The 27735-nt window shown below is 37.6% G+C and overlaps 2 protein-coding genes across 5 annotated transcripts in view; one reads left to right on the top strand and one right to left on the bottom strand.

Moving 5' to 3' along the window:
* The window catches only part of LOC147999905 (uncharacterized), a 50163-nt gene extending 23717 nt beyond the window's left edge, over window positions 1-26446 (bottom strand). The window contains exons 1-5 of one of the 4 annotated variants that reach the window (XM_087593737.1): window positions 26015-26416; window positions 10794-10835; window positions 7531-7589; window positions 5301-5363; window positions 2979-3271 (exon numbers count right to left, since the gene is read on the bottom strand). In XM_087593737.1, the coding sequence (XP_087449863.1) occupies window positions 5328-5363; window positions 7531-7589; window positions 10794-10835; window positions 26015-26315 (438 nt within the window). In that variant the 5' untranslated portion in view covers window positions 26316-26416 and the 3' untranslated portion in view covers window positions 2979-3271; window positions 5301-5327. Of the gene's footprint in view, window positions 1-2742; window positions 3272-5300; window positions 5364-7530; window positions 7590-10793; window positions 10836-26014 lie in introns of those variants that run through there. The other 3 variants (XR_015643156.1, XM_087593738.1, XM_087593735.1) reach the window with 3 other exon arrangements.
* On the top strand, window positions 14888-16073 carry Magea14l1 (MAGE family member A14 like 1). The gene has a single exon (XM_087593734.1). It carries the CDS (start codon window positions 15082-15084, stop codon window positions 15982-15984), a length of 903 nt encoding a protein of 300 aa, XP_087449860.1. The 5' UTR covers window positions 14888-15081; the 3' UTR covers window positions 15985-16073.
* Window positions 26447-27735: the final 1289 nt, after the last annotated feature.

The raw sequence follows: 27735 nt of genomic DNA on the forward strand, positions 1-27735 counted from the left end.
TGTCTATTGGTACTGGAAAGAGTGCTACTCATCGAAGAGCACTTACTGTTCTCACAGAAGACATGTGTTTGGTTTCTAGCACCCACATGGTGGCTCACAAATGTAATTTCAATTTCAGGTGATCCAATGAACTCTTTTGGCCTCTATGGTTATGAGAGGTGCATGGTATTCACACATACATGCAGGAAAACTTTCAAGACACAAATAAATATGTATAAATGCATTCTTAAAGCTACACACACACACACACACACACACACATGTAAGCATATTAAAGGAATATATTATAGTGTAATGAAATGCAGTCCATAGAGAAGGAACTTTATCAAAGATGGACACAATTTTTGTCTAGTGATCTGTGTTCTACTAAGAGAATTAAATACTAATCTATCCTTTGCATCACTCAGAGAAAGGCACCTGATGCTTTTAAATACTAGACAAAGGGGGGAAATGCTCTAGAGATGAAGGGAAAGAGAAAGAAAAGATAACCTGGAGCAATGAAAGAAAAGGTAAACTGAAACAATAAAGATTTCCAGAATTTGGACTTAGCAGGCTTAGATTTGATAAGCACTGAAAGAGTTGAAAAGCATCATTTAAGAATAACTTAATAAGTTAATTCACGAAGGAGCTGACAAGCACTCAGTAGACAAATTGCAGCAGGAGGTGAGGAGCTAAGAGAAACGTTAAGTGGAATAGGAAGGCCACGACACGGTAGATAATTAATAGACTAGGGTTTATAAATGGGAATTGCTTCTCACTACAAACAGCCGGCTAAGGGTAAGTTTTCTAAATCTTGAATTCTTTTAAAAGATGTACCATCTTCAAAGGGCACTGTGAGAGAAGGGCAAGAGTTATCGTGGACAGAAATAAAAAAGAGAAACTCATGGATTTGCTGCACATTTAGTTTCAAAAGGGAAACGTGAATTCACCCTTCCATGAGTGTTTTACCTTGTACATATGATTTAAAACTCAAAAACAGGAGAATAATAAACAGATTGCTATAAATAGAACAAAGCCCACTTATACCTTAAAGGGGAATCCTGGGACCCTTAGAGTGGACCAGAACTGCACTAAATATACATCATGGACACAGATTATAAACATGTACAGTTTTTTTTTCCAAAAAAAAGTGGTGGTCAATTTAATTGTCAGATAAGCACAACCTATATCCACCTGATAAATGTCACATGAATAAGAGATTGACTAGATGAAGTTGGCCTGTGCATATGTCCATGTAAGAATGTCTTAATTTTCTTCATTGGTATGGGAAGACCCAGGTCCCTTTGGGTTGAATCCTGCCCTGGATTTGGGTCCAGTAAAGGATAGAAGCAGAGAAACTGTGACCTGAAATTGTGAGCTAGAATGAGTTTTCACAAGTTTCTTTCTATGAGAATATTAGATCAATGCAACAGAATAAACCAGGGCAGCCAGACTTACTTCTCACTCTGGAATCAGCAGCCAGTCTTACTCTTTATCTGAGAATAAGCAAACCTGCCAGGAGTTTCCACTATCATCCCCTCTTCACACATAATAGTTGCCTTTTCTAATACCTAAAGAAGCAAATAGTCAAGAATATAGTCTTTAATTTTCTTTGTTTTCTGTCACAGTGGCTGCTTTGCAGCCTGGTCCTTTTCATAGTTCTCTGATGTCTCTATGTTTATAGTCTGTGTTTGTGTGACTAATTGTCCCCTTCTCCCAGAGGCTTCCATTCCCCAGCTCCATTTACTTTTATTTTGCTTTTTAATTAATTGTTTTACATCCAGATCACAACCTCTCCTCGTTCTTTTGCAAGTTCTTTACTCTTACTTCATCGCCATGATATCCTCTTCATCTCCTAAGGAATTATTCACAAAATAGGTGACCTCCCATGGATATCAACCAGTCCTGGCATATCAAGTTTTAGTAGACTAGGAACATCTTCTCCTATTGTGTCCAGGCAAGGCAGTCCAGTGAGGGGAAAAGAATCTAAAGTGGGCAACAGAATCAGATACGGCCTCTACTCCTGCTGTCAGGAGTCCTGCATGAAGAAGGAGCTGCACAACTGTTAGGAACGTATGTGCCAAAAGCCTAGGTCTCTCCCACATTTGCTCTCTAGTTGTTAGCACAGTCTGTGTGGACTCCTATGGGTCCATGTTCATTGATTCTGTAGATTTGCTTGTGGTGTTCTTGACCTCTCTGGCTCCTTCAATCCTTCCTCCAACACTTCCATAGAATTCCCTAAGCTCTGCCTAGTGTTTGGCTGTGAGTCTCTGCATCTGTTTCCATCAGTGGCTGCGTGAAGCCTCTCAGATGATAGTTGTGCTAAGCACCATTGTGGAAGTAAAGCAGAGTATCATTAATAGTGTCAAAGCTTCCTCTCATGGCATAGGGCCTCAACCTGGGCCAGTGACTGTTGTCCATTCCTTGAGTTTCTGCTCAATCTTTGTAAGTACATATCTTGTTGGCAGGAGAAATTATGGGGTAAAAGATTTTCCAGCTGGGTTGGTGTCATACGCCCTCCATTGGAAATCATGTCTATTTACAGGAGATTCCTGTTTCAGAATCCGTATCTCCCATGGCTAGGAATCTTAGCTAGAGTCACCTTCATAGATTCTTGGGAGTTTCCATTTTCCTTGTTTTTTAGCTCATCTAAGACATGTCCTGACCTCCCAGTGATTTTAGTTCTCTCTCCCTCTATCCTCTTCACACTTGATCCCTTTACTTAGAGAACATTTATTTCTTTATTTATTTCACATATTCTTTATCAATGGGAATAGATTTTTAATACATTGAACCTACTCATGTCATCCAGTAATTTTAGAAATAGAACAGCAAATTCATCCATTCACTCAACGTTTGCTTTCTGTGGATTATTTTGAGTACTCATGTGTGTTTCATGTTAGAGGCTAAACTGCTTTCAAGAAGTTACAGAATTTTTTATGGAGTCTGGTGAGTAAATTTCATTAAAAACAGAACACTCTTTGGACATTTTGTTTTCATACCTGAGCTCTCACTTGCTCACTAGCTTTTATTACTCCAGCTTGGACAGGATGCTAGACTTGTAATATCTTGACAGGTGGACCACTTGCATTATATTACTCCCTTGTAGATGTTCATATCATTGGCCCTGAATGTCATGACTTCCATTTTCTCAAATGCCTCAGGTGTTACACAGTCATGGCCAGTCCTGGGAAAGGTGACTCCTTTGGGCTAAGAAAATTGCTATAAAGGGACTCAATTGAGATCTGCCAGATACCTGAATATTCAGAACATGCATATAAGTCCTTCAGGCCTACAAAAGACAGAGAGAACAGATTATTTAGAAAATAGAGCTAGGAAAAATAGCACTTTTCTTATGAAGCTACATGTCATGAGAAGTAAAAGGTACAGGCAGCAAACTGTACTGGGAAATCCTTGACAAATATCATATAAATCCTTCTGGAATGAATGAGATGGAAGCAGTGTTTAGGAAAGTGTGCTATGCTTTTGTTGCCTACCAATTAGATGCTTAATTGAATAAAGGTAAAAAGTCAGAGGATTTCTTCAGTAGAAGCCAGAAACCCTCTGCCAAAATTTAACACTATTGAATGAATAAGAAATGCAAAACCTTACAAGAGAGTTCACTTCAATAAAACAAGTCATTTAACCAACATCAGAAAAGACAATAAAAAATGGCTGTGATGGGTATTCTTGGTTGTCAACTTAACTTCATCTCAAATTCACTAAAGCGCCAGTGGCTAGAGACACCTGTGGGGAATTACTGTTCCTTAAGTAATTTGAAGTGGGGAAGACACACTTACAATTTGTATCGTTTAGAGTGGGACAATCCACCTTTAGGCTGAGAAACACCTTCTGCTGGCAGCCTATGTAAACGACCAGGGAGAAGAAAGCTTGCTTTTGCCTGCTTGCTTAATCTCCCTCAGAAAATTCCATTCCCTCAATTGTATTAGAAACTACTTCTTTAGGATTCCTATGCATTCTGAAAGCCAGCTACGACACCCAGCTATATGAATGAACTACTGGATGCTTGGACCTTCCTTTGGTAGACATTTTGCATATCTGGAGTATGGCCTGTTAGACATTCTAATGACATACCGTTTTGCTTTTTTCTGTCTGTCTGTCTGTCTCACTGTGTCTATAGATGTAGATCTATATCTAACTATGTATCTATGTATCTCTCTATGTATGGATGGATGTATGATCTATCTATCTATCGGTCTATCTATCTATCTATCTATCTATCATCTATCTACCTATCTATCTATCACATATCTATCTCTGGGGAATCTCTGTTAATTAAGATCTCAGTCTACCATGTCTGGATAACTGCTCTGATCACAGTGTAAAATAAAAGACTCCCTTTACCAGCAGGACTTCCCCTTCTCTGAATGTGTCTGATTCACCTCTACCTTGAAAGTCAATTAACTCTTGGCAAATTAACAATTTGAACCTTGTTTTTATCAATAACAACCCACTCATCAAGAGACTGGGATTCCTGGAATGCCCCTCTATACAAATGAGACATTCCCAGTACTTTAAACCCCAGTCAATGAAAATTCATCCCTGACTATATATGTATATGTAAGCATATACATATACATGTACACATGCACATACATGTACATGTACACTTATACGTATATATATGTAATCCTGGTTCATTTGAATAAAGTAATATGTACAAGTCTACTTGGAATGAAAGTATGTGCATGAGCTAAGCTCTTCTAACACTAAGATTTTCAGAGAATCTCTCTCCACAGACTCACTCCCAAGTGGATACAGATCCAGGTTAATTTATGTTTTCCTTGCTTTGAACAATGACCTAGTATTTTCACTTAGACTTTTGTGCTACTCATTTCCATACATGATGTGATTTTTATATCCTGTAGTTTTTTTGAAATAAATAATTAATTCTAAAAACTATCTAGTTGTCCTTCCACAAAGTTACACTTAATGAACTTTACCACACGAAGTCAATATCTACAAAACTCCACTACAACACACACACACACACACAAACACACACACACACACACACATATATATATATATATATATATATATATATATATATATATATATATGTAAGAATCAGACTGCTCCATACTTTGAAGAATTAATTATAATTCTATATCCTAAGAACAGTTTTTATATGGAGTCTTTATTGGACTACTAGAGATACAAAGTTGGCAACCACAGTAGAATGGCCATGTCATAAACGGATTTAGTGGCATGAATACAGATTGCCTTTCTTCATTACCTATGTGTAAAGGTCAGATGTGGAGGTCAGAGGACTCCAGCTGAATCTGAATCTTACTCACCTGGAAAGACTGGTTGTCCAGCAGGTCCTAGAAATCCTTCTCTTCTGTTGTGTCTCCTAAATTCTGGGATTACCATAGTGTAGTAGTAACAGGTCTGGCTTTTTACAGGGACAAGATGATCAAACTCATTATGTTACCAGATCCAGAGTAACTTTGTGATCTTCTTAGGTATTACAAACTGAAGTTTTGTACAAAACATATACACTTGGATTTGAAAATCTTCATCAAAATCATAGAGATACAGAGTTGGCAACCAAAAAGAAAAAAATTCCATTCTCTCTTTAGAGCCTGGAAACTTCAAAGCTGATTTACACATCAGTGAAACTCTTTATGTTCTAACTTAATATTCAAAATAATTTGTTCAACGATTTATACCATTTATGATGAAAACAAGGGAGACAAATACCAAATATTACAAAAGTATTGGCGTCCTAATTGGAGCAGTCATAGAAACCTGATTTTGTGATTGAAACACACGTAATTTAAATTTTTGTTTTAGTGGCATTAATAATTTAGTGCTAATAATTTAGTACTGCTTAATTATTTCTAACTACATTAGCTCCTTTCCTAATAAAAAACATTGCATGATGATTCCCCCACTGCATTTTCAGCCTCATATTTTATTTTCTTTAAAATAAAATTAATTCTCTTTAGTTTGTGACAGTGACTGCAATATCACTTAAGACATGAGAATGCCAAAGTCTATCACTACTGTAAAATGACACTTCGTAAAGGCAATGTTACAGGAACAGGAAGAGGAAATGAGTGCTTGTGCAGCATTCATGGGAAGATTACGAGTGTATGCCAGCACTACGAAAACATTAGACAAACAAAATTCTTTCAATTATACCATTTTAAATAGAAGGTATTTATGAAGAGATCAATAACTGAATCTATTTCTGTGCTGTCGTAAATAACGGTGCTCCTGATCCAAGCACATATTTTCTTTGTGTACATCCATAATCCTATTTTTCTTTCTATTATGGGACCTGAAATGTGTATCATTAAATTTTGCTAACAGAGTTCAGTGAGTTTAGGAGGGAGTATTTTCTTAAACCCAGCCAGTCAGGCGGCATTCCAAAGGGCAATAAAACTTAAAGTCATTTAATTTTTTTTGTAAGCATTATCAGGGACAATCTTAGTTAACTTATTTCAAAATCACTCAATGTGCCAAGTTTATATTGCTACATCTAATCGTTGAAAGTTCCACCTCTGTTTTTCAAGTTGACATTGAACTTCATCTGTGACTTGTATTATTAACCCACAATGCATAGGGATTTATCAGCTCTGGGGGGACCTAGCGGTGCTTTTCTCATATCTGGGATGGCAAATATAGATATTTTTTGCTGCACATTACCCAGAACTATAATGAATGATAAAAATATTAATATATTAAATGGGAATTATTCAACTCCATGAAGAACCAACTAAATTTTTACATCCTGAGATTACCATTTGCCCTGAACCTATACAAACCTTTGACTGACACTGAGAGAAGGCCAGACACCCTAACCCCTGTTGTTTTAAGACCAGAGAAAACAGTGGCGAAGGAAATTTAGGGAGAGAGGAGGAAGGAAACATTCTGAGTAACAGTATGGTACTATAGGATTAGAAAATTGTGGGAGAATGATTTCTAAAAGAGAAAGTGGAGCCTTACTGTTGACCAATGTGACTGACTTTGAAAAAAAGATCATATTATGATTATCAGTTAGTAAGGGGGAAATAAAATAACTACAGTAGAATGAAATTTTTCATAGATAACAAAAATAAAAGTACATCCTAGGGGGCTGGAGAGATGGCTCAGTGGTTAAGAACACCCGACTGTTCTTCCAGAGGTCATGAGTTCAATTCCCAGCAACCACATGGTGGCTCACAACCATCTGTAAAGAGATCCGATGCCCTCTTCTGGTGTGTCTAAAGACAGCTACAGTGTACTTATATATAATAAAATAAATCTTTAAAAAAAAAAAGTACATCCTAGTCAACTCATAATCTTGATCAACGCAGATGTAATCATTGCTGCAGAAGGGGCCAGCATGTCATACGCAGTCACAAACTGTGTGTGTGTGTGTGTGTATGTGTGTATGTGTGTATGTGTGTATGTGTGTATGTGTGTGTATGTGTGTGTATGTCTGTGTGTATGTGTGTATGTGTATTTATGTATGTGTGTATGTGCATGTTATACTATACACACATATACAAAAATTAACTTAGTATGTGGAATAGTTACCTGACCCTTCTTGTTGATTGCAGAACTCTTTGCCACAGCACAGACAGTCTCTTTGTGACCTGCAACAGATAAATGGTGAAATAAAGCCTCTGGTGCAAGTATGTGAAAGAATATAATTCAAGCATCTCTTTGGTATTTTGAAGAGAGTTGGCCACAGAATATAGCTGCAAAATTGGTAGGTGGATAAGTGATACTCTTCTAATTTTTTTGCAGCTTCATATGTATTACACTAAAAGGATCACTAAACCTAAATTCCAAAATTAGCATTGATAGTAATACCCACAAATAAAAAAAATTCCCAACTTTGCTCTATATAAAATCATGGAGAAATGTTTCAATTAAACTAATTCTATAAACTAATAACTAGAAAATATTTTACAATATTGAGCTTAAAATCATCAGGTATGCCAGAGAAATGGCTCAGCAAGTTTAAGCCTTTACCACACAAGCCTGATAGCCTAAACCTGATCCCTGGAAGTAGAAGGATGTAAGGAGAGAACTTACTCCTGTAATTTGTCTTTGGACCTCCACATGTACTCATGTCTCTTCCTGAAGAGAGAAATATACGAACACAGACACACACAAACACACACACACACACACACACACATACACACACACACCAAATTGTAAAGAAAAATGTTTAAAAAGCAAGTGTCAGTATATCTTAGAAAACAACCTAAGTTATTTATATATAATGAAGTAAATGAAATAACTTTTATGTAAATAATAATAGTTATAAATAATATTATCTGATTTATTAAGAAAATTTGAATTCAGAATATAAATATCAAGCAGATTTTGATTCCATTAAGGTCCTTATTTTAAATCAACCATAAAATAATTACATAAGAATGCTGTTCTTGTGATTAGCAAAAAATAGTATAAAATAAAGAGAAAAGAGAGACTCAAATTGTAGGTACATATTCTTGACATAAAATATTCAGAAAGGCTGATTGTCAGTTATAAATAAAGGTCTCACTTTAGCAAGTTAATGGAAAAGGAACAAACTGGTAGCTTAGGAAGTCTGCTATGGGGATGATTTATGAACAGAGAATGGATAGAGAATAGAATCCTCCTGTAGAAAGCAACAGGAGGAAATTCTGAAGAATGAGGTAAAGTGGCAGGAACCCAGAGTAAAGAAAGGACCCCCAAAAGGATGAAACACTGGTCTGTAAAATAACCTTCGGATTAATAACAAATAAGACCTTGTTAAAGAATGAAAATATATTGGGATCATTAAAATAACGTCTCCTGGATTTAGTGGCATGAAGAACAGTGGTGACCTGAGGCACGTCTGTTTATCACACTGACTGGCAGATGCCAAAATGGGAGAAAGCTGCACACAGGAGCTGTGAGCAACTTCAAACTTGTGTCTTCTCAGTTTCAGGCCACAAATGAAGAATAAAGGTGTTGGAGAAAAAAATGCAGTGTCACACTGAATAACATGAATTCAATTAATGTAATTTTTGTTTGAATTTCTGGGATAGAAGCCGTGAGATGTTGAGTGTCAGTAGACATCTTTACAGGGAAATACTTTCTACTGACAGGAAGACATAAGAAGAAGAAATAGGAAAAGAAAACTATGACGCGGGGGTGTTAAAGAACCAAAAGAATGGCTGAGCTGCAAGGCCCAGAAAACTGCATGCAGTATGAAAACTGTCCCGAAGACCAGCACACTAGATCTTTAATTACTAAGCTGCTTAGAGAAAGGAAAACCCAGAAATCCTAGTGCCCATGTGAGAAACTAGCTCATTCCTTTGAGGCATTTAACTGGAATTAGAGAAAAGGAGAGTTTTATGAAAAGCCCTGAGAGAGAAATGGCAGCTGCTGATGTGTGTGTACACATGTCAGGTCATGTGGGACAAACACATTTGTATGTGTGTACGTGCACACTAAACGACATTGTGGACATACCTTGATGTATGCGCTAGTGCCCTAATGAGTCAGTGGCTTTTCTGCATATGCAGAGTTCCAGCCATTCTTGAATAATACTTACAACAACATGCAACAATTTTCCATGAATTGTTTTTGCAGTTGGAATCACACACACACACACACACACACACACACACACACACACATATATATATATATATATATATATATATATATATATATATATATTATGCTACTCAACCGAGGTTGCTTTTATTTATAGTCTTTTCAAGTATTCTTATGAGAAATCTCATTAATAATAATAGCACAGTTGGTTTAGACAATTACTTTTAATTTGAACAAGCTTTTTGATATAATTATATTTAATTAGTCAGTTCATTTATATAAAAATACATCTGGGCCAGTGGTATGCTAACATCTTATTATCTTTGCAAGGGCGGAGGCACCATTGCCACTCCATAGACCCCTGCCATGTAGAAAACACTACGTGCTGAGATTTCTACATCTTTTTTCTGCTTGGTTTGATTTTAATTTTACAATATTGGATAGCCTAGGAAGGAATGTGCATTTGGTTCATTTTTTACTTCACAAATTTTATGTACTAGGTCCTAAATAAAAGGCTCTTTTTGAAAGCATAATCCAATATTTATAGAGTAGTAGGAATAGGATAGGTAATACACAATGCAATCATGAAGCATGTGCATCCTCCTTATACCGGGAAAAAAACAAAACAAAACAAAACAAAAAACACTCAAGTATTAGTCATGGCCTACTATAGGAACATATATTAAAAGAGGATTTATCTGTTTGGTTTACAAGATACAATATACAGAGTCCAGCAATGGCTTTCTTTGCACTACTGAGGCTAATTCGATATCTGCTTAGTCACTCAGCACTGACGGTCCTCATCTGGGACTGAAGAGCTGGAGTAGGTCTAAAGAACCAATGGTTTCCACTCCACATTTGATAGATGGAGTTAGCCTGATGTCAAGGAAGAGCAGCAGCAGAGCTGCAGAGTGGATGGCCTAATTTACAAATAAAGGGGAGAATTATATAAGCAAAACAAGACAAACACTAGCTTCCCCTTCCTCAAGACACCTTTTTTTCCCAGGCACTTGTGGGTCTTGTTCACATTTACCAGGTTTTCCCTATTCAATTAATTTAATCCATAAGATTCCACAAAGGCATAACCAAAGGCTAACTGGTCTAGTTTAGCTTCTGGTGTTGTGTGAAAATACATCCAGACAAAGGGCAATTCAGGGGACTAAAGGATTTATTTGAGCATATAATTCAAAGCTATGGACCACTGTACCAGAAAAGTCACAATAGTTGGAACTTAAAGCAATTAGTAACATCATACTCACAGTTCAGAGCAGAGAAATTACCATTTCTCAGTGGGTTAGGATCTAGAATTAAAAAGGAAATGAAACATTTATACAAGAGTGAGACTCTTATAGGAGTGTTTATTCTGATGCAGTCATACCTATTTACATCAGCAAATAAGTCTGTTTATTAGGTACAGCACAGGAGAAGGGATTGTGTTTTCTCTGTAGGAGTAGTTTACAGGCCAGAAGTCTCTGGCAATGAACATCTCAGAGAAGCACTCATCATTTGCTCCCACTTGGACCACAGAGAAAGATTTGCCTTTTGTATTAGCCTGTATCATACAGAGAATGGCTTTGCTACTCCCAAGAAATCGAGACATCAGAGTCGATTGGCATAGCCTTGTTCAAGTCAGTGATACAGTACTTTGAACATCATAATTACGTTCTTAATATATGAATCTACGTACTTGCAAATTACCACTGAAGCTATGATCACATTTCAAATATATGACCCAAAGAGCAAGATCACTAAAGTGTAGCGGAGAAACCTGCCTGTGATATACCAAGAAATACACTGACTGACTGCACACAATTTTATTATGCTGCTATGAATTGCTAAGCTAATAAATTATTTTAATTGGTCAATTTTATATTGCTAACCACCTTCATAGCCTTTCATGTGACATATCATAATAAAAATTAGTCCATTTTCTGTATAAAATATTTCTCTGTTATACTCAAAATATACTTTCTCATTTTTTTCACATATGGCATATTTTTTTTTACATAGATAGAACTAGGGGCATAATAATAAAAATATAGCAGACAGTTGGCTATGGCTTTTAATACTATAGTACATGCATTTTAAAGTTTATTGAATCACTGCACGTTTATAGAATGTGCAAAGAAGGATGGGGACTGATCCATATGGTATCTTGTCTAACTTTTCTCATGATCGACTAATATCTGACATTGATTAATTGTATCTGGGATCAGAACATTCTACTGTTTCCCATTTGTGAATATTTAATTCTCAGCAGCTTTTACTACTTCTAGATTACCAAAATTATATTTGTTATATTCGTCATTTAGTCATCCTATCACAGTCTAATGCCAGTTCTGTGTGCTTTTAGCTTTTGTGCAAGTCCTTGTCTCTAAGCTGTCAAGGTGCTACACTGTCTACCTTCTTTGCGCTTTCTACCTGAAGAGCTCGGATTGGTGCACTGGACTCTAATTTGTGACCTTCTTTTAGATTCCAAGTGTGCATGGTGTGAGTGACAAATACTTTCTGGATCATTAAATCTCTGTCTTTATGACCTGTAGCCATTTCCTTCAAGAAGTCTAGACATAAAAGCTAGGGAGAACATCCAAATTGGAGCATTATTTTTTTTCTAGGATTTGGTTGTCAGATTTATTTAAATGATCAATTTAAATGTTAGATGTCTTTACTTAAATGTTGCGGTAATATTTGAAATGGCATGGCTCGTCCCCATGCGTCACCACTCCACACTGGCCCCCTGGTACTCTCAAAGCCAGTGTTTGCTCCCTGGCACTAGTTCCGGCACCATAGGACTGTATACAACTAACCTTAATTTATCTCAGCTGTGGCTGGCTTCAGTTAGGCACCAAGCCACGTTAGCCTAGCTATCTTCTGGCTCCAGAGGTCTCTCCACTCCCATTGCTAGGCACCCTGGCCAGCCCTGGCCAGCCCTGGCCAGCAGGGAATTCTGGTCCCAGCTACCCAATATTATCAAGACTCAACAAACTGTAACCCAACAACCAGATTTATACATTAATTACTCAATAGATCCACACAATTAACTTACAACCAGTTGATAAGGGTATAAACGACCCACCTAGATAAGATATAATTTGCTCATCTAGACACACAAAATCCTGCACACATCTTTCCCTTAAAAGCAGTCATAACAACCTGTAAATTTGCAGAGAGAAATGTTAACAATCCACCACCTGGATTGTTCTCTAGGCTGCTCCCTCACTTCCCTCTTGTCTCCTCTGCCTCTCTAACGCCCCACCCCCACCCTCGGCCAGTGCATTTTTCCTTCTAGTCCAATGACAGGCTTCGTTCTATCCTGTACCTGGGTTCACCTGCCTAATGGCATCAACCTATACTGATGGCCTCTTGAACACTACTCCCCAACTTTGCAGTGACTTAATGTCTAACCACCAGCAGGAGGACTAGCTTGGAAGAGAAAGAAATGAGCCTGGATTCTTGTGTGTGGGTCCTTCTGAGTGTTTGCTTAGCACTGGGAAAACCATCAGTGTGTAATGACTTTCACATCGTGTTCTGGTCACCTTCAGATCCTCAGCACTTGGAACAGAAACTTTGGATTTTTCCATGTATTTCCCGCTCCACACATGCAATTCTGGCAGGTTAAATATATACATCATATGGCTCCGTCCACTGTGATCCCTATGTATAGAAAAACACAGCAAAAGCCAATAGTTGACAGATAACCCAATAGTTGACTCTGGGTGTGTGCCTTGTAGGCACAATGTCCTTTGCTATTATTATAACCCAGGGCTTTTTCCTTGTTCTCAAAGTCCCTTATTCTCCATCATTCCTCTCCATATCTGTGCTCCAACAACGATTGTCTTGAAACAGTGTATATTTTTTGGGATACCTCACTGAATTGCCATGGCTCACACGTCCAGTGTTGTCTAGCAGTAAGTATTGCTCCATTACTGCCCAAATGATGGTTTACTTATTCTGTGTATGGCAAGATTTTGCACAGACATGAAATTCTTCCTAATTTGGAAATATTCTAAGTTCCTATTACTGGATCCTCTTTGGCAAACTTGACTGCAGTTCAGTGTAGCACTACTCGTTTTGGTTTGACGTGTTCTGAATGTTGATGAAAATAATCTATGTGTGCCTGAATTATTATCTTATTGTTGTACAGTGAAAGGCTAACCAATACAATAAAATGCCACAATGTCTTATTTAGGAATCATGTCTAGCTTGTCATTTTTCTTGTACAGTTTTTAACAATTAGTTTAAAATAGGTTCAAATTGTTATATTCACAAAATTTTATAATTCATAAAATATGTGGACCTGGTCCATTATCCTGTTTTCTCACTATCAATAAGAATAGACAAATATAATTTATATTCAGAAATATTAAAAGTATCCTATATAAATATCTGCCATTTATAAAATTTATTATACATATATAAAGTCTAATATTATAAATTTAACCTAAAATTCATTAATTGCACTTTATACATCCATTTCTTTCCTTAGTTCTTAAGTATGATGTTCAATAATTGCTATAAATTGCATCTAAGAATACTTCAGTATAATCCACTCACAAATCACTAGATATAATTAAAGTTTGATGGCAGTCAATTGAAAATATGTACATTTAAATTAGAAAAATTCAGGAATAAGAAAACATTTGCACTTGAAGCCCACTCTGATTGGACCAACATGAACCACAGAACAGAATGTGTTAACTGGATGTACTGATGTCACTTTGTATTCATCTGGAAACAGACAGGGGGGAGAGTAGCTGGAATCAGGTTAAGCAGACACAACTGGTGAGAATGCTTAATGAAGCAGGAGGCTAAAGCGTTCAGGCCCAGAGTTAGACATTTTGACTTGCAGGTGTATGGGGGTAGGGTGTGGTGGGGGCTTAAAGGGCACTGGAGTTTATTTCTTTGGAATAAGGTCTAGCAGGGTTCCAGGAAGTGAGGAAAATAAAGAATGGCTTGGAAACTGAAGCGAGGGTAGACTGAGGAAATCCATCCACACACAGAGGATCGCCACAATGCAGTCCTGCCTCTCTTGTCAGCCCTGTGCACACACGGCACAGTCAAGTATGAATGGGGCATGCTTCTTGTTCAGCAGAAAGGGAGTGCTGGGAGGGAGAGTCTTGACCATGGAGACTAAAGTTCATAGAGCACAGGGTCTACATTTTAACTGGAGCCAAGGTAGAAGCAACGAAAGAACACAGAGGACACCTCTGAATGCTCTGTTCTACTGCTAGCATGCCAGGATGGCTCTGGGCGTATTTTCAGATGTGACAGCGCCATTGGGCCTCATAGGATGAGAGAAGTCATCAAAGGTCACTACTTGAGAGATGTGATCCTGTCAAATCTGCAGTACAACTGGAACCCAGAGTGTGCCTGTCATCTGTGTCAGAGAAGGTATCACTTTTGACCAGGAATCCAGAAAGCCTCTTGCTATAAGAACCTGGACAGTAAAAGCATGTGGAACCGGTTGACCTAACCATTCTTCAAGGCCTGTGAGTTCATCCCTGTCAGCTGCACATTTTCCTGCTTCTGTTTCCAAAGAAACCCAACATGGATCCTCCCGAGAACAGCCAGAATGCCAACCTGGACAGCACTCAGTTTGAAAGAGAGACAAAGGATCTGGAGGGTGCCCAGGTCCCCAGAGTTGAGGCAGAAATAGAGACCGTTGCCACCACCTCAGAGAATGGTCTAGATTCATCCCAGAGTGCTCAGAGAACTTCCGAATTCTCTGCTGACATAAACTCCCCTGCAGAAGTACCATCTGTTGGGGCCCCTGGCGGCCAAGTAGGAGAAGCATTTGGCCCTGACTCCTCTAGACAGGATATGCTCAATAGTAAAGTAATCGATTTGATTCTGTTCTTGCTCCTTAAGTACAGGAGAAAGCAGCAGACATGTAAGGCAGAGATTCTGTATATGGTCATCCAAGGTTATGAGGAGCACTTCCCTGTGATCTTCGCTAAGGCATCTGACTGCTTGAGGCTGACATTTGGCCTTGAGATAGTAGAAAGAAACCCCCGTGTCCACTCCTACTCTCTTGTCCATGCCCTTGGGCTCACCTACGATGTGATGCAACATGGTTTCCCAGGCGTACCCAAGATAGGCTTACTAATCATCGTGCTATGCATCATCTTCATAGAGGATAATTGTGCCAGTGAGCAGGTGCTGTGGCGTATACTGAACAACGTGGGACTGTATGCAGGGAGAGATCATTTCGTGTATGGGGACCCTGGGGTCCTCATTACTGAGCATTTTGTGCAGGAGGGGTATCTAGAATGCAGACAGGTGGCAGACAGTGATCCTCCTACCAAAGAATATCTGTGGGGCCCGAGAGCACATGCTGAAACCACCAAAATGAAACTATTGAAGTTCTTTGCCAGCATCGTTAAACAGGATCCCAGATCCTACCCCACTAGGTATGCAGAGGCTTTGAAAGATGAAATAGAGAGGGCCTAGGCTAGGTTCACCCAGCAGATGGTACTATGCTCTGACTAGCACACATTCTAGTACACTGGCCACTCCCATTCAACATCAGGTCAGGCAGCGTCTTCGTACTGTACCCTCATTTGAGAGCAGGAAAGAGGGGACTGTGAACCATTCCATTCTTCCTGTACTGTGACTCGGGGTTTCTTGTTACAACTTGTTGCTACTTTTACTGCAAGGCTCATTAAGTGGACAGTTTTAAGTTCATAAATGTCACCAATAACGCAAAAAAAAAGAAAAATTCAGGAATAATATCTAATTGTAGAAGGCAGCAGTATAGCAAAAATAAACTTATCCTTTGACTTCTAGTTGAAATGAAATTCAAAAGTGAGTTGGGCTCTTCTTATATTCTAGGTATTAATCTTCTGACAGATAGACAACTAGCAAAGATTGCTCTTGTCCTCTGTGGGCTGTGTGTTTACTCAGTAATTTTGTTTCCTCCTGATATGCTGATGCTTATAGTTCCATACAATCACATTTCTTGCTCTTGGCATTTTTTCCACTGACCCATTGGAGCTCTTGATAAAAGTGTCTTGGCTATGCTTGACTATACCTGTATGTCTATGGATGCTCATGTATTTCCTTCTACTATACTATGGCCATACCATGTAAAATAAGCCAGATCTAGAAATTAGTAGAAAGTACAAAGAGAAAGTAGAAAATGGAGGTGGGGGGGATAGTGTGAGTATCGATGGTATTAAAAATAATCTTCATGCCCCTCACTTTGATATACATTGAATAACAGCATACAAATATGTACATATATATTCCTAAATGTAACCCAAGCAATACGTATAATGTTGCTTATGATGCTGCTTACATGTATGCTTCCAGAGTTAGTCATTTGCTAATCATAGCCTGTTGGTGTGCTCTGCCCTGGATAAAACCATTTCTCATATTTTCAGCACTCCTGGTTGCCAGTAGTTCTTTGTGTAGAGTTGACACTTACCAAATGCCCACAAGGAAAACATCTTAAACATGAACACCAAAGAAATGTGCAGAACTGTTCATCATATTTAATAGGGAATATCAATTATATAACTTTATAAGGAAACATTGGAAATCTCATGACATGGTCACCCACTAGAATAAGTACCACCCCTGTAAAAGAGGTGTGCCAATGTCTTATCAAAAGTTCAGAAAATATGCTATTTTAAAGTTGCTCAAATTTTTGTACACTATATTTTACTCATTTAAAAATTCCTTACACGTATATGTACTCAGATTGTTATAGTATGTATTTTGATTAAATGAGATAAACTTTAGGTATCTTATTCTTCTTACCAGCTTTAGAGTGAGATTAAATTATGAAGCATTCTAGGCATACTGTAATTTTACACCCAATATTTTATAACACTATTCTTTTCCACATTGTCAGCTGCCATATTATTCTTTTAAATATGAGCAGTTGGCAGTAAATCACGTGCGCTTTATGATCTAGCTTGTTCCATTACAAATACTCATCTTCTGTTTCAAAAGTTAACACACAAAGTAGTTATATTTTAAAATATTTAATTCAGGTCTTTTTCAGGAAGCTTTTTGCATTTTATGCCAATATAAAAGGTATTGAGTTGTTTTGTTGTTTGTCTTGATTTGTTTTGTTTTTGGTTAATCCTTGAGTCTGTGGATGCAACTGACAATTAATGATTCTACCATGTTTGTATCACCACTGGGGATACCTAGATAGCTGCCCTGTGATGTGGAGATTCTCCTGCTTGCTTCTCCATCTTGATGTAAGAACACTGATATTACAGATCATACTGTTTCTAGTTTTATGTGAGTTACGAGGCTCCAAATAAAAGTTCTCAAGTTTGTGATAGAGGTCCTCTCCCTACAAAGCCAACTTCTCACTTCAGGCATTTTTGTACTTTTTTATATTAATTTTTCTTTATTCTTTTTAAAAAACGTATCTGTTGGGTATTTAATATTTTAAATAGCCACTACGACTTGTATTTTTTACTTAAAAATTTTAAATTATTTTATTTATTTACATTCCAATTGTTGCCCAGATTCCAGACCCCCATCTCAGAGTTCTTTACCCCATCTGTCCTCCTCTTTGCCTCTGAATGAGTGCCACACACACACATGCTCACACACACACACACACACACACACACACACACACACACACACACACACACACACATACACAGAGCAAACCCCCACCCTGGGGCATCCCTTTTCCTTGAGGTATCAGGTCTCTATAGAATTAGGTGCATCTTCTCCCATGGAAGACAGACAAGGCAGTCCTCTGCTACATATGTGCCCAGAGCCCCAGACCAGCATGCATGCTCCTTGGTTTATGGCTTAGTCTCTGGAAGCTTTCAGGGGTCCTGGTTAGTTGACACTGTTGGTCTTCCTATGGACTTTCCATTGCTTTCTGCTCTTTCAGTTCTTTCATTAACTCTTCCACAGGAGTCCTAACCTCAGTCCAATTGTTGGCAGTAAGTATCTGCATCTGTCTCAGCCAGTTGCTGGTAGAACTTCTCAGAGGACAGCCATTCTAGTCTCCTGTCTGCAAGCACAACACAGCATGAGTAATAGTGGCAGGCTTTCGTTACCCACCCATGAGATGGATGCCAACTTCTATCTGTCACTAGTTGTGTTTCTTTAAGTCTCTGTTCCATTTTTATCCCTACATTTTTTTAAAACATGAACGATTCAAAAAATTTGAAAGTTAGTTGGTGACCCCATCCCTCCACTGGGGCCCTGTCTATCTAATGGAAGTGGTTTGTTCAGGGTGTTTCCCACTTTTAGGCATTTCTGCTAAGGTCATCCTCATTGGTTCCTGGCAGTCTCTCACTTCCTAGGTCTAGATTTGGCTTGCATTTCTCTGATGACTAAATCCAGAGAACATTTCCTTAAGTACTTCTCAGCCATCAGTGATTCCTCTGTTGAGAATTCTCTGTTTGGCTCTGTGCCCCATGTTGAATTGGGTTATTTGCTATTTTGGAGTCTAACTTCTTTAGTTCATTATATACTTTGAATATCAGCTGTAGGACGAGTGAAGATCTTTTTCCATTCTTTAAGTTCCCATTTTGTCCTATTGACAATGTCCTTTGCCTTACAAAAGATTTTTAGTTTCATGAGGTCCCATCTATCAATTGTTGATCTTAGAGCCTGAGTCATTGGTTTTCTGTTCAGGAAATTTTCCCCTGTGCCAATGCCCCTGTGTTGAGGTTATTTCACACTTTCTCTTCTGTTAGATTCAGTGTATCTGGTTTTATGTTGCAGTGTTTGATCTATTGGACTTGCACTTTGTACAAGGTGATAAATATTGATTAGTTTGCATTCTTCTACATGCAGACCACCAGTTAGAACAGCACCATTTGTTGAAAATGCTTTCTTTTTTCCACTGAATAATTGTGGCTTCTTTGTCAAAGATCAAGTGTCCATATGTATGTGGGTTTATTTCTATGCCTATATTCCATTGATTGCCATATCTATCTTTGTACTAATACCATGTAGTTTTTATCAATATTGCTGTGTAGTACAGCTTTAGATTGGGGATGATGAGTCTTTCACAAGTTCTTTTATTGTTGAGAATTATTTTAGCTAGTTTTTCGTTTTTCCATTTGAAGTTGAAAATTTCTCTTCCATGTCTGTGAAGAGTTGTGTTGGAATTTTGATGGGTATTGCATTGAATTTGTAGATTGCCTTTGATAAGATTACCAGTTTTACTATTTTAATCGTGCTTATACCTGAGCATGGGAGATCTTTCCATCTTCTGAGGTCTCTTTATACTTCTTGCTTCAGAGACTTGAAGTTCTTGTCATACAGTACTTTCACTTGCTCAGTTAGAATTACACCAAGATATTTTATATTATTTGTGGCTATTGTGAAGTATGTTGCTTCCATAATTTTTTTCGCAGCCCATTTATCATTTGTACAAAGGAAGACTACTGATTTCTTAGAGTTAATTTTATATACAGCCACTTTGCTGAAGTTGTTTATCAGCTGTAGGAATTCTTTTGTAGAATTTTTGGGGTCACTTACTTAAGCCATTGACAAAATACAATGTCACTTCATGTTGGAAATCTTAGATAGATCAGGGATCCATGGAACATATCTAAACATAATGAAAGCCATATACAGCAAATCAATAGTCAACTTCAAATTAAGTGGAGAGAAACTTGAAGTAATCCTACTCAAAACAGGAACAAGACAAGGCTGCCCATTCTCTTCCTATTGATTCAATACAATAGTTGAAATTTTAGCTAGAACAATTAAACAACAAAAGGAATTCAAGAGGAAATAAATCAGAAAGTAAGAAATCAAGGTATTACTACTGTGGAAAATATGGCATTGAGTTTTCAGGTGAATTATTCTGAGGTTATTTCTTTATTTTTATCCTGAACTTTGAATTATACACAAAATCCATTGTGATGTACTGTGTTCAGTTATTGGCTCATTCAACTCCACAACAATGAAAATATCGATTTGTATATTCAGTCTTAATCTAAAAAAGTACGAGTCATTTCTCAATTTTTTTTCTAGAAAATCTACAACTTTTGCTATCTATTAAGGTTTCAAAAATGAGATACATAAGAATTTTTCAATGTATATATTTGGCCGTTCTTTAAGATTTCATTATTTAATTCAATACCTTTGTATACCCCAAGGGTACCTTTCAAATAGTAGAGTTGTACACATTTCTTTAAAATACTTTATAATGTTGGATGTTGTTCAGCTGGTGTCTTGCCTGTCCTACACAGAAGCCTGACTATCCAGTTCTAGTTAAAATTGATTCTGTAGTTCATACCTAAAATCTCAGAATTAAGGTGGTAGAGCTCAAGAATCTCACTTTCACTCTGTTGTTGATTATATAATAAATTTAAAGTCATACTGGATACATTATGTCCCCAAATGAGAAAGGGGGAGAGGAGAGAGAATGAACATGTTCTAAATATATTTCCTTGTATTAACAACTCTAAAAACAAGGAGAGTACCTACATGATCTCCCGAATCCTGTGCTGAACACAGAGGTAAAGAAATTACCATGCAAATCAGCACAGGGTTATATGTTCATGAACCAAGTTCTCCAAAGGCTAATGAAAATCAAGATTGTGAAACCATCCTGATCTACATAAAGTGGTAACACATAAATCCAAGAAGAAAGAAAGAAATTAATGGTAACTTTCTCATTGGCATAACTCAGACTTTGTCATAGTTTGTTTAATATCATTGTGATAAATACCATGACTAAAAGAAACTTGAGAAAGAAATGGTCTATTTGGCTTGCATCACAGATCACAATCCTTTTCTGAGTGAAATCAGGTCAGGACCTCAAGGCAGGAACATGGAGGCAGGAACTGAATCAGAGTTCATATAGAAAAGGATTTTTTGGCTTGTTTTACATCGCTTGCTTAGCTTGTAGTTTTACGCAACTCTGGACTCCCTTCTGGATGTCACCTCCTATAGTTGAATGAGATTCTTATATCAATCAATCAATTATTAATCAACAAAATGCTCAGCAGGCCATTATGATGGGAGCCATTACTTAACTGAATTTCTCTCTTCCTAGGTGATTCTGTTTTATGGCAATAAACTAATCTGCACACTGAACAAGCTGAAGTATCTTTTTTTTTTTTATTAACTTGAGTATTTCTTATATACATTTCGAGTGTTATTCCCTTTCCCGGTTTCCGGGCAAACATCCCCCTCCCCCCTCCCCTTCCTTATGGGTGTTCCCCTCCCAACCCTCCCCCCATTGCCGCCCTCCCCCCATAGACTAGTTCACTGGGGGTTCAGTCTTAGCAGGACCCAGGGCTTCCCCTTCCACTGGTGCTCTTACTAGGATATTCATTTCTACCTATGGGGTCAGAGTCCAGGGTCAGTCCATGTACAAGCTGAAGTATCTTATTTGGGTACGCTTGTGAGAAGGAATCAAGTAGTTAAGTCAATCCAGTGTTGGCCGGCTATAGTTGGCTGAAGGGCTTTTACATTTTTCAGTCATTTTGGAAAAGGGTTCCAAGTTTAACTTTGCTTAAGAACTATTGACAATGAAACACTTAACTGTAGAAACTAATGACCAGCCTTTTTTTTTTCATTGAAATAAGTATTGAGGAGCCATTTTAAGTGCATGTATATGAATATCTGTATATATGTTCTTGTTTGAGTTTCTATTTCTGTGATTAAAACACTTTGGGGAGAAGGGTTTATTTGTCTTACATGCCCTGATCCCAATCTCTCATTGAGGGAAGGTGAGGCAGGTATTCACGCAATGCAAGACTGAAGCAAAAATTACAGAGGAACCCTGCTTCCTGGGCTTGGTTCCCTGTCTCGTGTTCAGTTATCACTTAGTCCCACCTGCCCAGGAGTAGCACAGCTTATAGTTGCCTGTGGTCTCTTATGTCAGACATTAATACCTCCATAGACCACCATATAAGCTAGTCTGATGGAGGAATCTCAATTGAGGTTCTTTCTTTCTGTTGACCTTACTTTGTGTCAAGCTGTCAAAAAATTAACCAGAAAGGCGTCCAATACATGAACATCAAATACTGTGCATTCACATTGCAGAGAATCAGCACAGTCCCTGGATGTAGAAATTGTTATTGCCTGGAGTGAGCTTATCTTTAAAACGTTCACTTGGTTTGGAAAGTAAACACCTAGAGAAAGCTGACCTTGTTATCTCCTTGAATAATCTAAAGATGGACTCTTTTATCTCTTCGTGTTTTATTTTAAACATGTTCATAGGCTATACAGTTCTTACGGCTACATGAAAAAGTTCTGGAAATAAAAGCAGGGGAATATACATCCTTAACAACTCTGGTGTTGTTTGGCAATGATGCCAGTTTCCTGAAAGAAGCATTTTCCCCACGTTTTCTTTTCAGGAGGACAGATGGCTTCCCAGCTGCATCCCTCACAGCCAGCTGTGGCCTCTGATGGCTAATTTCAATATATGCAAAGTGGCCTCTTTGCAACTGTCTGACCATGGCTGTTGAAAAGAATTCACACTGCACTCAGCTTCAGTTCTTTCTAGTATTAGCTGCACAGACATGACAGAAAGGCCACACCTGAGCCAGGTCCCTGCTGTGAGTTGAAACACTCACATTTACAGAGCATCAAAGTAAGAGATGGAGCCCCTGATTCTGTAAAACTGGGATTCAACAAGAAAATTTACATATATATGTATATATATATATATATATATATATATATATATAATATTAAAGCAATGCTAACTTTTTCTGTTAGAGTAGACAAAGGAGTACAATGCCTATAAAGATTTATTGCAAATAATCAGTTGTACAAGAAAATGTCTGTGAAATTCACATAACATGCTAGTTACAAAAGAGTTAAAGGCAAGTTTTATGATTTTCTCCAACTCACACTAACATTTCATTTCGCTTACAGAAAGTAAATATAACACACTATTTCTGAATTATTCAACGGTGTTGTATAAAATGTCATTTCACACAGACATATGATTTAACCCCTCAGTGCAACTTTAAATGGACATACTATTATAATGTTTAAATTTTCCCATTTAAGCTCATTAGAATGCTTGCTTGTCATTAAATCTAGTTGGAAATTCACTGAATTAAGCATACGTTGAAGAATTATCTGTATTACGATTAATGACTTTCTTTCACTTTTAAATTGCAGACTTTCCATTTTAAAGAAATACTTAATTTTCATTACACACTAGGGCAGGCCTTCATGATATCATGTGATAAACCATGGTATCTTTTCAGAAATTTTACTTCCTTGGTTCCTATGAGCATTGCCTAAACTAGAGTCTTATGTTAATTCAGTGAAATTATGTGAGTAACCTGTTTTTAAGACAGGATATCTCTGTGTAGCTCTGGCTGTCCTGTAACTCACTCTGTAGACCAGGCTGGCCAATAAATCAGACAGAGCTACCTGTCTCTGCCACCGATGCCCTGCCATGTGAATGCTCTTTAATTTACAAATCCTGCACCTTGATTTACTTTATTTAAGTGCTTTTTAAACAGTGTATATTTGTGATGGAATATGTATCTTGTAGATTTAGGATAACCTTATGGAGAAATAAATTTATTTTTTACTTTTGGATTACGTAGTTTGAAAACATCATTGAGCCCTTGGTATAGTTCCAGCTTCACTCTTTCCTGTTCACACGTCATTTCTAGCCTATTAATTATCCTTTGTGTCAGCCTCAGATCTCCATAATCTTCTAAAAGGGACCTCCACCCCTGCCCCATCTATCATGCTTTGTCTAGATTTTCTCTTAATCTTGTAGCAAGAGTACCCTGCTCACAACTAAACTACACTCAATAGGGATACCACCATTGATTCAGCACCAGAGGTTGCTTGGGTCTTCACGATGTGTCCAGACATTTTATTCTTTTCTTTTCTTTTCTTTTTTAGGCTGTTTCTCTTTTTATTTCAAAATGCATGGACCCAGTTCTCATATATGACAGTTTAGCTTCACGAATTCTTGTTGATTTATTTTGCCAGAAATTATTCAGCCTTTTGATTCTAAGTTGACATAAATATTTTTATTGGATATTTCCTTTATTTACATTTTAAATGTTATCCCCATTCCCAGTCTCCCCTCCGGAAATACCCTATCCCATCCTCCCTCACCTTGCTTCTATAAGGGTGCTTACCACCCACCTACCCACTCTCCCTTCCCTGCCCTGGCATTACCCTACACTGACACATTGAACCTTCAAAGGACCAAGGGCCTCTCCTCCCATTGATGTCCAACAAGGCCATCCTCTGCTACATATGTATAATCACTGAGGTTAGGTACCTAGGAAGGACTGAGGGGAGAAGAGAATTTCCCAAGGAAAAACAAATAAAATATGTTTTATGGAATGACTAGAATAAACTAGAGTGGGTTGTTTGAATGGAAAAGGGATGGGAAAGAGTGGCAAAAAGAAAATGTCTTTTTTCTTTAAATATACTATTTCTCTTTGACATTATAAACTGATAAACTTTCTAAAATTTCTTCAGACATTGTCTTATGCTTAAATTTCTGGCATAATATTGTAGCTATATTGTTGTGAGTGTATGAATGTATCACTTTGTCCTGTGTGTTCAGAGACCTAATAGCTAAATCATTTTCTACAATCTTGAAATACTTTATTAAATATATGCTCACGCCTAATAATTCTATAATTTTGGAAAGTTTTCATTTACTATCCTCAGGTGACAAGAAATGTTGGACAGGCTATATTAAAGGTAAACTACGGTTTCACACTCCTCTCTTACTGACTAATATTGTATGGTTGATTCACATGTCTTTCAATTGAAACATTTTCTTTGTGTGTTTAACAGATTGACTTTTTCAGCTCTTAATGCAATCGTAGAACATTTCAACCTCTACTTTTACAGGTAATCATTACTTCGTTATTGGTTTACATTTTCTCAAGTTATCAGCGGTCTGTGATTTGGTCTATATATTTATTTTTTTCTCCGTATGTGTCTTAAAAGATAAATGCTGTCGAATATATCAAGATTAATACACACAAGCCCTTGTTAATATATTTCATAATTCAATAAATATTCATGGAGCAATCGCTGCACCCAAATTACGTTGTGAATTTTCTTTTCTTTTTCCCTCAATAAACCTTTGTTTTCTTTTCTCGTTTCCTTTAGAAAGCATGTTAAGAGGACAATAGAAAAAGCTAAAGGAAGTAGTTTCAGCTTGAGTATGAAATGTTCCCCCACATACTCATGCATTGAATTATTCCCCATGCATTAGTACTATTTTGTGAGGTTAGACAAACTTAAGGAGATAAGGTTACCAAAGAAAGCAGTTCTCTAGGAACATGCCCATGGGGGTAGTCTGTTCCTAGATCTTTCCTGTCTTTTACTGTTTCTTAGCAGATACAAAGTGAAAGCTTTCCTCTGGCACACACAACTGTCAAGACAGTGTTTTTTTCTAAGAAATTGGGCTAAATGAATGGCTACAGAAGCCTCTAAAAACAAAGGCCAACATAAATCTTCCCCCTTCAAGTTACTTACATTAAGTATTCTACAAGAGTGGCGAGGAAGTGAGAAATGCAGGTACCTTTCCTTAAGTTCAGCAGGTCAGCAGACCATCTCCTGGATATCCATTGGAAAAAAGCCAGAAGCTCATTCTTCAAGAGTGGATATAAGGGAATTGTTAACAGCTGCACCTGAAGACAAGAAAATGCCACAGGCCCTTCTCTGGCCTTAGTACCTGAGTATCCTCTGGTCACAGTTATAGACTGATTGGCAGCTGTGGTGTCCAGATGTCTCTGTACTAAGAGTCCAGATCTTGGGTTCAGACTCCATCCTTCAGAACCTGACCTAAGGTTGAACTCAAGTGAACCAAGAAGCCAGCACATAGCACCGGTTTCCAGATTATGCCCAAATAAACCTTCCCCTAGCACTAGTTTCCAGGTCACTCCCTAACAAGTCTGCACCTCCACGATAAGCCCTAACAATCAACAATCAGGAGGAAAGCAGAAACTGAGTTAATGGTTTGGCTCCCAGCACCAGCCAATTATTTTAAAGGGCAACACAATTCCATAATAGCCCTCCAATCAGATGTGTGCCAGGCTAGAAACCCCCTTGCTTGTTTGCTTGCGTCTAAAAATTCTTCCTTAAAACTGGGCTCAGGGCTTCACCTTTCCTTCCTACTGTGTCAGGGTCAGCAGTGATTCCCTAGTGCTGTTGCTTCTGAGTCAGCTCCTTGGTGGTCTTTTGGAGTTCATGAACAGGCACAACAGCACATGATTGTTAGACCCTCAACTATAGCTGTATCATCATTTTCATCGAGTATATCTCCAATTCACCCACCTAAAGCCAAGCATCATATTACATTAAAGCTTATTGTGGCTCCACTGAGATCATTATTTAGATACATGAACCTCTCATTTGAATATGTTGCAATAAATAATTGGAGTTCATGATAATTGAATATATTTAGTCCTGAAACATGTGATTGATATTACCTTGGGATCAATTAATGTAGAAAATGTAAATACAGTCTTCACCCTTTCACTTTTGTAGCTAGAGTGTTAACATTAGTCACTGTTGTTCTGTCACTGCATTTCATATTCTGTATATATTGCTGTGAAATGAAAAGGAGCAGAGACTTTTTGTCGAATAATTTTCCAGTGACAAGAGTAATTTGATACACATTATCTTACATTGTCTGTACTTTGTTATTATAAGATGCATGGCTCTGCATTAATTAAACATTCTTTGAAAGTTTACTTGACATTTTAAAGACACAATTTGTTTCACAAATATCAGTCTGTATAACATTCATTTATTTATTTAGATGCATGGTCTCACTGTGAAGCCTCGGCTAGTATAGAATTTGCTATGTAGACCAGGCTGATCTTGAACTTACAGAGATCTGCCTGCTTCTGCCTGCTAAGTGCTGGGATTAAAGGTGTGTACCTCCACTTTGACCAAGACAGAGTAACTTGTAATAGAAATGTGTGAACAGAGAAGAAAAAATAGCAGATATCTTGAAATTTGATTGGCTCTCTACTTCTTGTGTAAATGTAGCACTGAGTATACTACTCTAGGACCAACAGTGATGGCCCTGTGAGGATTGTTAAACTTAGACTTTTTGTTCATCTAAACATTACCTGATCTTTGTTTTCTTGCTTGCACCCAAAAATAAACATATGTATTTTCCATTTTTTATGGTAAAAACAGAACCCTTCTTTTATGATACCATTATTATAAAGACATACATTATACTGTTCTTTAGAATGAAATTTCCTAAAGTACAAATAGTCCTATAGGGTC

Source organism: Rattus norvegicus, chromosome 18 (genome assembly GCF_021556685.1).
Source record: "Rattus norvegicus strain SHRSP/BbbUtx chromosome 18, alternate assembly SHRSP_T2T, whole genome shotgun sequence".
Classification (NCBI taxonomy): domain Eukaryota; kingdom Metazoa; phylum Chordata; class Mammalia; order Rodentia; family Muridae; genus Rattus; species Rattus norvegicus.

Bases quoted from the DNA above. Each gene is read 5' to 3' on its own strand.
- Magea14l1 (XM_087593734.1), top strand. From the start codon at position 15,082: ATGGATCCTCCCGAGAACAGCCAGAATGCCAACCTGGACAGCACTCAG.